General features: G+C 37.3%; 1 protein-coding gene across 3 annotated transcripts; it reads right to left on the bottom strand.

Annotated features, from left to right (window-relative positions):
* Positions 1 to 3,192: 3,192 nt before the first annotated feature.
* Positions 3,193 to 7,819, bottom strand: LOC132304415 (pentatricopeptide repeat-containing protein At5g11310, mitochondrial). 3 transcript variants are annotated; one of them, XM_059802081.1, is made up of 4 exons: positions 6,911 to 7,819; positions 4,856 to 6,118; positions 4,547 to 4,669; positions 3,193 to 3,756 (listed from the first exon to the last, which is right to left on the bottom strand). In XM_059802081.1, the coding sequence occupies exons 1-2, from the start codon at positions 7,533 to 7,535 to the stop codon at positions 4,890 to 4,892; spliced, it is 1,854 nt and encodes a 617-aa protein (XP_059658064.1). In that variant the 5' UTR covers positions 7,536 to 7,819; the 3' UTR covers positions 3,193 to 3,756; positions 4,547 to 4,669; positions 4,856 to 4,889. The 3 variants fall into 3 exon arrangements, with proteins under 3 accessions (XP_059658064.1, XP_059658065.1, XP_059658063.1); XM_059802082.1 differs by having other exon boundaries at positions 3,193 to 3,753; XM_059802080.1 differs by having other exon boundaries at positions 3,193 to 3,728.
* Between the last annotated feature and the right edge of the window lie 1,610 nt (positions 7,820 to 9,429).

The following is a 9,429-nucleotide window of genomic DNA, read 5'->3' as shown; positions in this document are numbered from 1 at the left end:
GAAGCGATTAAATCAGTATGAAGACCAGACCAATCTTGAAATTAATAATCATGAAAAAACAATAAACAGAGCAGAACACCAAATTTATTACCATCATTATAATAAATAAACAAATAAGAAAAACACTTGGATGGAAAATCATTTGGGATGGTAAGAAGAATGCTGATTTCAGTAAAAAATTTAAGTTCAAATTGGATAGTTCAGGGGATTACTGATTTTAACCCTTAAAAGTTATCAAGAGGTTAAAAGAGCATTTTGGTTATATAATATTTTAAGAATAAATTGCATTCACATCTCCAAGTTTGGGTTAAAGAATTGGAGCTATACAACTTGGACACTTCGAACAATGACACCTCCTAGTTTTGGTTAAGTTAACAAAGACACCCCAACATATGTAAATTGACATTATTACTCTTTAACTTATGAATTGACTAATTTAAATTATCCAACTACAACCATTTTAACATTTCTAAACTTATAAAATAACAAATTTTGCTACCAATTTTCCCTCACCTTTCCCTTTTCTCTCCATTCCCCCACCTACCAGTATACCACTCCCACTACCTCTTGACCACCATCTTGACCACCATCGCAACCACCTCTTCCTCCTTCCATTTCTTCTCTTTTATACACACACACATATGTATAAACAGGCACATACATATATACAGGCGGAGCCAGTGTATGCCCAAGTGCCCCTGGCTTGCCCCCACCCATTAAACATATATGGTAAAAAAAAATAAAAAATTATACATAAACACCCCACTAAAATTATTAGTTTCTAAAATTATCTATTAATTTTTTAAGTTTTTTTTCACTTTTACTCTTTAAATTTCTTAGAAAAAGTTCCTTTTTAAATTAAACTTTAATTTTTTTCCTTCTAAATTCTGTCATTTTTTTTTTCCTTCTACTTCTTTAAATTCTTCTTCTTTTTTTTTTGGTTTTTTTTTTCCTTAACATTGTGCCCCCCTTGAGTGAAGCCTGGCTTCGCCCCTACATATACGCACATCCATTTCTTTTCCAAAGCTATCCATACCTTCGTCCGAATCGCATCATTGCTAGTCCTAGGCGAATTACTTCTTGCTTTGGAATCTTTTGCTCATCGATTAGGGCTCAACAATATCGTACTACCCCAAAGGTCACCACGACGACGGCGAGAATGTCACTGACTTCGACGAGTTCAATCCCAATCCTTATGGCAGCAAATACGAAATTTCCATCACCTATAGTTGCCCTCTTAAGCTGTCAAAAGGTATCTGTTACCCCATCATTGACCTCCGATGACTTCGACTACGACCAAGGGCGAATCCAGAAATTGTTAATGGGGTGGGCTAATATTTTTTTTGGGCGAGCTAATTCTAGTAATTTTATTTATTTATTTATTTTTTGAGCTAGGCTAAAATTGCCTATACTAAAAAATAAAATAAAAAAATAAAATTGGGTGGGCTCAAGTCCATCTCTACATCCGCCCTTGACTATGACCACCCACAGTACACTTCCTATACCAAGCCAACTATAAGGTTCAGTCAGGGATGAATTGGCTCGGTGGGTTCGGTAGAAAAGGCAAGTTTGGTGGTCTCGGGTCCGTGCCTGACCAGCATCCTTTCCTCCCTTGTTGCATGCGATTGTGGTGTGTGCGTGATGGTGGTGGTGAAATGCGCATGTGCATATGTGCATATATGTGTGTGCGCGTAAAAGAAAGGGAATAGGCCTAATTTGGGGGTGGTTGTGGCATTGGCTATGGACAGTGGTGGTGGTGGTGGGCCTAATTTAGGGGTCATTGTGTGAAGGTGGGTGGGGGTGGAGATTGCGGTGGTTAATGGAGAAAGAAGGGGCTGGGCGGTGGTGGGTGATGGTGGTGATGGTAGGTGGTGTTGGGATTAGACATAAGAAGGTTAGAGAGAGAAAAAATGTATGCATGTGGTGTGGTGTATATTGATTGAGGGTAGTTTGGTGATTTTAGGTGAACTGATATTTTGGATGAAAATACTCCCTCTGCCCAATAACACATATCGTGCGTGGGGAATTCACATATCCTGCGTGGGGAATTCAACTTTTTATGGTAGTGGAGTTTTAATAGTTTTTTATTTTATTTATAAGAGTGAAGTTTCAAATATGCCCTTACTAAAAGACAAAATAGTGTTTCGTAATTAGTGTAGTTGTTTAGTTAAAAGGATAGTTTGGAAATGTTATAAAAAATAATACATTCAATTTTGGAATAGGACATGTTTTTTTGGGACATCTCAAAATGAAAAGATGGACAAGTATTTTATTGCGAGGAATATTACTATATTAGACATTTCATGTCACTCAAGGCTGTGTTTGGATCTCATTTATGAAACAAGGTATCATTATTCAAGAAGTGCCTAAATTATAACTGCCCAAACTTAGGGGTGTGAGTGAAATTTACCAATATTTTAAAAGTTGACATTCACTTACTTTTTGAGTGCAAATACATGGGATGAGGGTGATATTATGGTTTTTTCAAAAGTAATGGAGTTTTAAGATATCTTTTTTTAGTATTATACGACTTTTTGAAATAGTACAGGGAGTTGTATGATTTTAATCCCCAAACCCAAAAAAAAAAAAATAAATAAAATAAAATAACACTCCAACTTACCCAAAAAAAAAAAAAATTAATAATAAAAAATTTACATTCCATCACTCACCACCAAATTATGTTTTACAAATTTAAAGTTGATCAAATTTAATATATATTACAGAAAAAACATTATCATATATATATATATATCATTGAACAAAAATCAAATTTACTGTCTGGTAAGAATCCTAGAAATCAAATTTACTGTCTTATAAGAATCCTAGGATGTAGTTGGAGTAGTTTCTTTCAGATGGGAAGGAAGGAGAGAGAGTAAACTGGATTCTAATTTATTTATTTAGCATTCTTGCATGACATTGGTGTCACAACTTTTTCACCTATATGTATTGCATTTCATTTGAATGAAGATTATTAACTTACTATCATGAAGCCTCCATAGCTTTCTTATGAATTGATAGGGGCAGAACTTCCACTTGAATCAGATCATTGCAAAATAAAAATTGATACTGCCATGGATTATGTAACAATTCAAATAGGTGCTGGTTCAATCTTTCTGTGAATCATCTTCGTTAATTAGTTGATCAGTAGATAATATTATATTTTTGCTTATTTAAGAAATAAAGCATACTAAATTTAATTTAAAACTATTATTTCACTATGCTAGTATATATAAAACAATATTAATACAAATAAAACAAATATAAAAGCACCTAGTGGACTGAGACTAGTATTTGATACTATGTCCATAAGACAAAATTCTCCCTGCTAGATTCTCTCATAATACAATGGTCTCCTTTTGACTGTAGCAACATGACACACCAATAGAACAGCAAACCATCTCTCTTTTGATCCTATGCACTAGACTTGAACCTTAGAACACTTGGGTTCAGACCGGAACTTACTAGGCCAACTTGACCACGAACAATTGGGTTAAATCACTATGACTTGGATTTGGTTTTTAGAGAAAGGAGAGAAGAAATATCTTTTATGGATGTCTGATTTCGAGTCTTCCAGTTTTGCGTCAAACAATCATCTTTTCCCATAAGCACTCAGTCACAGTGTGCCTCAATTCAAATCAGAACATCCTTATTTGAATCCATGCATTGATGTGGTTCTCTCAGACCAAAAATCCGCTTGACCTAACCCTTTCTCGGATACTCATACATCACTGCATCAAAACACACGTAATGTACCTTCTTCGAATCAAAGAAGAACAATTAGCTTATGACTATAAAAACACATCCTGAAAAGCTCTAGGATTACATGTATAAAACAAATGAAAAGCAGCATAGAGACTTTCATATGTAACCTTATCTGATTACTACAACCATGTGAATTTCAAAAAGGAACAATTTGAGCAGAGGGTCCATATTTTTTTTAAAAAAAAATTAATCTGTTTTTATGTTATTTTGTACTGTACAATTCTTTTTTGTGGGATCATTTTCCCACGAGAGCAAATAGTAAGAGATATGATAACAGAATTATGTAGAAGAACAAATAGTAATCAAAAGCAGCATTGATTTTTTTATCGCATGATTACAGTATTCATCATAATTAATGTCAAGTTAAGTAATGATAGAAACTGATAAAGTTGCAAATCCTTAAAGATTGGAGAGACTTATCTGACAATCTGAGAAACATTAAGATGCACCAAGAAATAAAAAAGTGACAAGTAGTTTGCTTGTAAAGGCCTCAAAAATGTCCAAGACTGATGCAAACGAAGTAAATCCTAACTGAACTTTATTATTCTTCAGTTATCAACATTTCTATAGGCGAAACCATTTATTAGGTTTATATAAGATTAAAAGTCATACAAGTTGGAATGAGGCACAGACTAAAAGGTAGGCCAACAAATGAGGTCCAACCATGAATAATAGAACTGGGAAGGGACAACAACAGTAAAATTGGAAAGAAACATTCTACTACTTGCTAATTCAGCAATTGGAGAATCATTAATAATGTACAAACTATTCAAAAAAATCATACCTGCCACATAAGCATGCATTCAACTCTGTGTGAGAGATCTAGTGGTCAATGCTTCGTGTAATGGTAAAAGCCCGGATTGATAAAGTGTTGGGACACAAAGCTCAAATCTGAGAGCAGCATACTCTGCAAAAATAATATCGAATGTCATGTCTATTTCCTTCGCCTCCCAGCATCCCGCAAAAGAGGGCCCACCCTTTTATGTAATTATTTGTCGAGCACACGAAATAGAAGCCCATAACAGATTTCCATCAAGTTTTCACAGTTAACCTGAAGTCATCCAATTGGAAAAGCATATAGAATGACACATACCTAAGTTGGTCACAAATTTCAAAATTCCAGAGCTTCATGTTGAGTTATTTCTTCTCCTGATTTTCTCTATTAACCGATTTGCACTTGATACAGAAGTCTCAGGTTCACTTCTACGCTTCACAAGCTCCCTTGGATCTTTACATGTCTTTATAATATTTGACATAACTTCCGCTCTACTAATTATAGATGTTCTCCTTGCACGTGATTTATCTCTATCTACACAATATGTATCTGGCAACTTTGTTGAGTGAGGGACACGAGCCATCATATCCCTTAATTTTCGAACCATTTCATTCATTCCCTGTTTCTTTAGCTCATCATTCATTCTCTGATATGTAAGGTACTGAGGAACAATTCCCCTCCGGATCATGTCCTCAAACACTCCAAAAGCCTCTTCAAATCTATGCCTTTCACTCAGCAAATGGATCAACATGGTGCTTGAAGCCAAGTCCAAATCACATCCCCTGGCTCTCATTTCCTTGCTAACTTGCAATGCTATGTCCAATCTCTCCTGCTCACATAGCATCTTTATTAATAGATGGTAAGTGAGCCGATCAGGAGTGTATCCAGATTCGATCATCTTGGTATATAGATTCATTCCCTCTTCAATCTTCCCAAACTTTGAGAAGTACCTAAAGAAGTAATTGTAAGTTGTAGGAGTAGGAATAAACCCTCTACTGATCATCATCTTAAGGATCTTACTAGCCCCAACAAGATCCCCAGCCTTGCAGAAACCCTTCACTAGAGAATTATAGGTAGAAATAGTGGGACCTGATTCCAAAACTGAAAAACGTTCCATCATCCCTGATGCCTCTTTAAACCTTCCGGCTTCTGCTAATGCATCAATTATTGGATTATACACAATTGCATTGGGTTCAATTCCATCTCTCTTCATCTCCCCCACCAATTCAATTGCCATCTCAACACGACGCATTCGACAATACCCTTCAACAAGGGTACCATAAGTTACAACACTAGGTTTCACATTTTCCTTTTTCATTTCCAACCAAAGTCGTTCTGCATGTTTAAGCTTTCTTGACCTAAACCAGCCATTCAACAGTATATTATAAACCCGAACAGAAGGAATCCAAGTTTGTTCAGAACCCCTTTTCTTATCAAAATATTCAGAAGCAACCCTAACTTGCCTCTCCTTACAAAGGGAGTCCAATAAAATTTCAAACAAACTCAGTTTTGAATCTGAACAACAAATCGAGCTTAAAGTACATGCAAATTCAAACGTCCTAAATGCAGGTAGAGGCATACCTGCACAGCCAAGGCCACAATTGAGATCTAAATTAAATGCAAAATCAGATGTCCAAAACAGTGTGTGGACTTTTTTTAGCGGGTATCACAAAATGTCATGTTATCTGATTTCAGGTTGACTATAAAATGCATGCAATGCAAATTCAAATCTTTGAATTGCAGGTAGTGGCATGTATTCATATTTCATACATACATAAAATAAAATATATATATATATATATATATATATATATATAATATACACACATATACATATAGCCAAAAAAAAAAAAAAAACAGCTAGATTTCTCTAAATCAATTGAGCTTGAAAAAATGGTTGAATATTAATACATGCAATGCAAATTCAAATCTTTGAATTGCAGGTAGTGGCATATGTCCATAGTTCATACATATATAAAAATAAAATATACACACACATACATATAGCGAAAAAAAAAAAAACCTAAATTTCTCTAAATCAATTGGGCTGAAATAAAATGTTAAATGTTCCCATTACTGATATCTGACATACATGTACAGGTACAGAACTCAGTCAATTCTGTAACTGATGAATTAGGTTTACCTACACAGAACATCTTTTTTTTCCCTTTTTCAAAGTGAATTGCATGCAACATACTACTCAATCCCAACAGAAAAAAGTCCTTTTCCAATTACTTAGGTCAGCTTCATTAAATCCTATTTCTCCATTATCTAAGGTCACAGCCTCAATCAATCCACATGCTATAGTATCTATAGTATTTGAATTACATGCATATACAAACATAAATCTATGCGTCAAGGATAGAAGTATACCTGCACGAGCATACCGTCTAATGAGAATTACAAATGTATCCATATTAGGTCCCTCATTGACGCCAAGCCGATCGAGCAACAGAGACCAAGCAGAATCGAACTCTCTTGCCTTGGCAAGGACATTGATCATGGAATTGAATAGGGTCACGGAGGATCTGTATCCGGGTTGCTTCTCGGCCCAGAGGAAAAGACTGTACAAGGGTTTTGGAGACGAATCGAAATGGTCAAAAACTGCTTCTAACAGAGCTGAACCCGGTTCGATTCCAGTCCTGTCCAATGCCGTTTCGAGAGCTGGACCAGGTGCGAGGCTAGGATTTTTGATAAGGTCACGAATGGTGGAGAAGTCATTATCACTAAAATTAGGATTAGGGTTAGGGTTTTGGGGAGGTTGCGAGGAGGAAGAGGGAGGTGGAGAGCAATGGGGTTCGGGGTTGGGGTTGGGGTTGGGCAGTTGGGGCCACTTGATGAGGGGGTTACCGGGGATGGAGAGCCATGATTGATCGGAGAAGAGTCTGTAATTGTGAACTCTTGGAGAATTATGATTAGGGTTTATGGGGGTTCGGAGGAGGAGGCTTTTTAGAGAGAGAAAGTAACGACGTTTGTGGGAGGAAGAGAGGGTATTCATTTCCTGTATGTTAGATCGGTAGTTTAGAGAGAGAAAAAAGACAACAAGTTTAGCAAATTTGTATCTGCTAATATGATTAGAATGTTTCAAAATCAAAACACAGGTCGTGATTGCTTATGAGAATCGGTGGTTGTAGTTGGGATTGAGAGAGAAGTGAGGATGGATGTGGAAGAGCTTTCGATTATGCATCAAGTCTGATTATTATGCTCTCTTTTTTTCTCTAAACTAAAGTATGATTTGTGTAAATGACCAAATCGAATGGCACATAGAGATGGTGGTGTGACAGACACTGTCACTGGTATGGTGACCGGCGAGGATAGAGAAAAAGGGTATTTTTGTCTTTTCATTATTTTCTTTTTCGGGTAAATTACACCGATAACCCATGAGATTTAGATATGCAAATTAAAGACGCATAGATGGTCAGATTTCTCAGCGACACCCCTAGAAAATTTTTTTTATTGGGTAATTTGCACTCACACCCTCTAAGGTTTGGGTCAACACCACTCAACGGCCAATCAACTCACTAGTTTACATTGATACCCCCTGAAGTTTCAAAAGTGATCATAAACTAAGACGCATAGATGGTCAGATTTCTCAGCGACCCCCCTAGAAATTTTTTTTAATTGGGTAATTTGCACTCACACCCTCTAAGGTTTGGGTCAACACCACTCAGTGGCCAGTCAACGCATTATTTTACATTGATACCCCCTGAAGTTTCAAAAGTGATCATAAACACCCCATTTACCTGAAAAAATGACTATCACCGTTGACTTGGTCAACAAATACATAAAAAGTATAAATTACTAATATAACCCTATAAACTAAATTTTGAAGGATCAAAATACCTTTTATTTTATAGTATTCTGAAATACCAAACCCAGATCCCCACCTTTTCTCTCTCTGCACCCGCCACTCAATTTCCTCAACCACATCCGCGGCCACCAAAGCATGCCACGAGATCAGATCGGAGCCGTTGAAAGATTGAATGTTGTTCGATGACCGTCACGCCGCGAGATCAGATCATAGCCGTTGAAGGATTGAATGCTTGGAGATCGGGGATGATGGACTCTCTGGTTCGAATCGGGCAAGTCCGGAGGCGTGTTTGGTGCGGCGAGTCCGAAGGCGTGTTTGTTATGGCGGTGGTTGTGGTGCTATGTATGTGTGTGTGGCGATGAAGGTGGCGACGTTTGTGGTGTTGTGTGTGTGTGTATCGGTGGTTGTGGTACTCTGTGTGTGTGGCGGTATGTGTGTGTGTGTGTGGCAATGGCGACATTTAGGGTGTTGTGTTGTGTGTCTGTGTGTGGGTGTGACGGTGGTTGTGGTGCGACGAGTTCGACGGTGGTTGTGGTACAACGAGTCCGACTACCATTATGGTGTTTTGTGTGTGTGTGGCGGTGGTAGCTATGATGCTCTGTGTGTGTGTGGCGATGGCAGTGTGTATGTGTGTCGATGGTAGTGTGTATATGTGTGTGGCGGTGGCGGCGTTTGGGGTGCGGTGCTATGTATGTGTGGCGGTGGCAGCATTTGGGGTGCTGCCGGCGGTGTATGTGTATGGGGGGGGCGGTGGCGACGGTGTGTACAAAATAATGATGGGTAATGATGGGTTATTTTTGTCAATTTACAAGCATGAGGGGGTAAATATAACTTTTGAAATCTCATGGGCTGTTAATGTAAACTAGTGCGTTGATTGTGATACCCCTCGATTCTAGAACCACGGGTGATCAAGTCCGGGCACAGATCCAAAGGATACCAGACAATCAATATATAAACAAGCAGGAATAAAATTTGAATTAAGAATAAAATAACAAAACGCTGAAAGAATTCTAAAATAAAAATCCCCAACTTAAAATAATAAATTAATAACATTTAAATCCTTCAAATCTGTACAACTCGG

Source organism: Cornus florida, unplaced genomic scaffold (genome assembly GCF_030987335.1).
Source record: "Cornus florida cultivar Cherokee Brave unplaced genomic scaffold, ASM3098733v1 CherokeeBrave_3.0.0_Hap2_Chr04, whole genome shotgun sequence".
NCBI classification, from domain to species: domain Eukaryota; kingdom Viridiplantae; phylum Streptophyta; class Magnoliopsida; order Cornales; family Cornaceae; genus Cornus; species Cornus florida.
The sequence above is the reverse complement of the archived record's forward strand: the minus strand, read 5'-3'. Positions and strand labels throughout refer to the sequence as shown.

Bases quoted from the DNA above. Each gene is read 5' to 3' on its own strand.
- LOC132304415 (XM_059802081.1), bottom strand. From the start codon at position 7,535: ATGAATACCCTCTCTTCCTCCCACAAACGTCGTTACTTTCTCTCTCTA. The intron at 6,119-6,910 runs GTATACTTCTAT...TTGGCTGTGCAG, and splicing joins TAGACGGTATGCTCGTGCAG to GTATGCCTCTACCTGCATTT.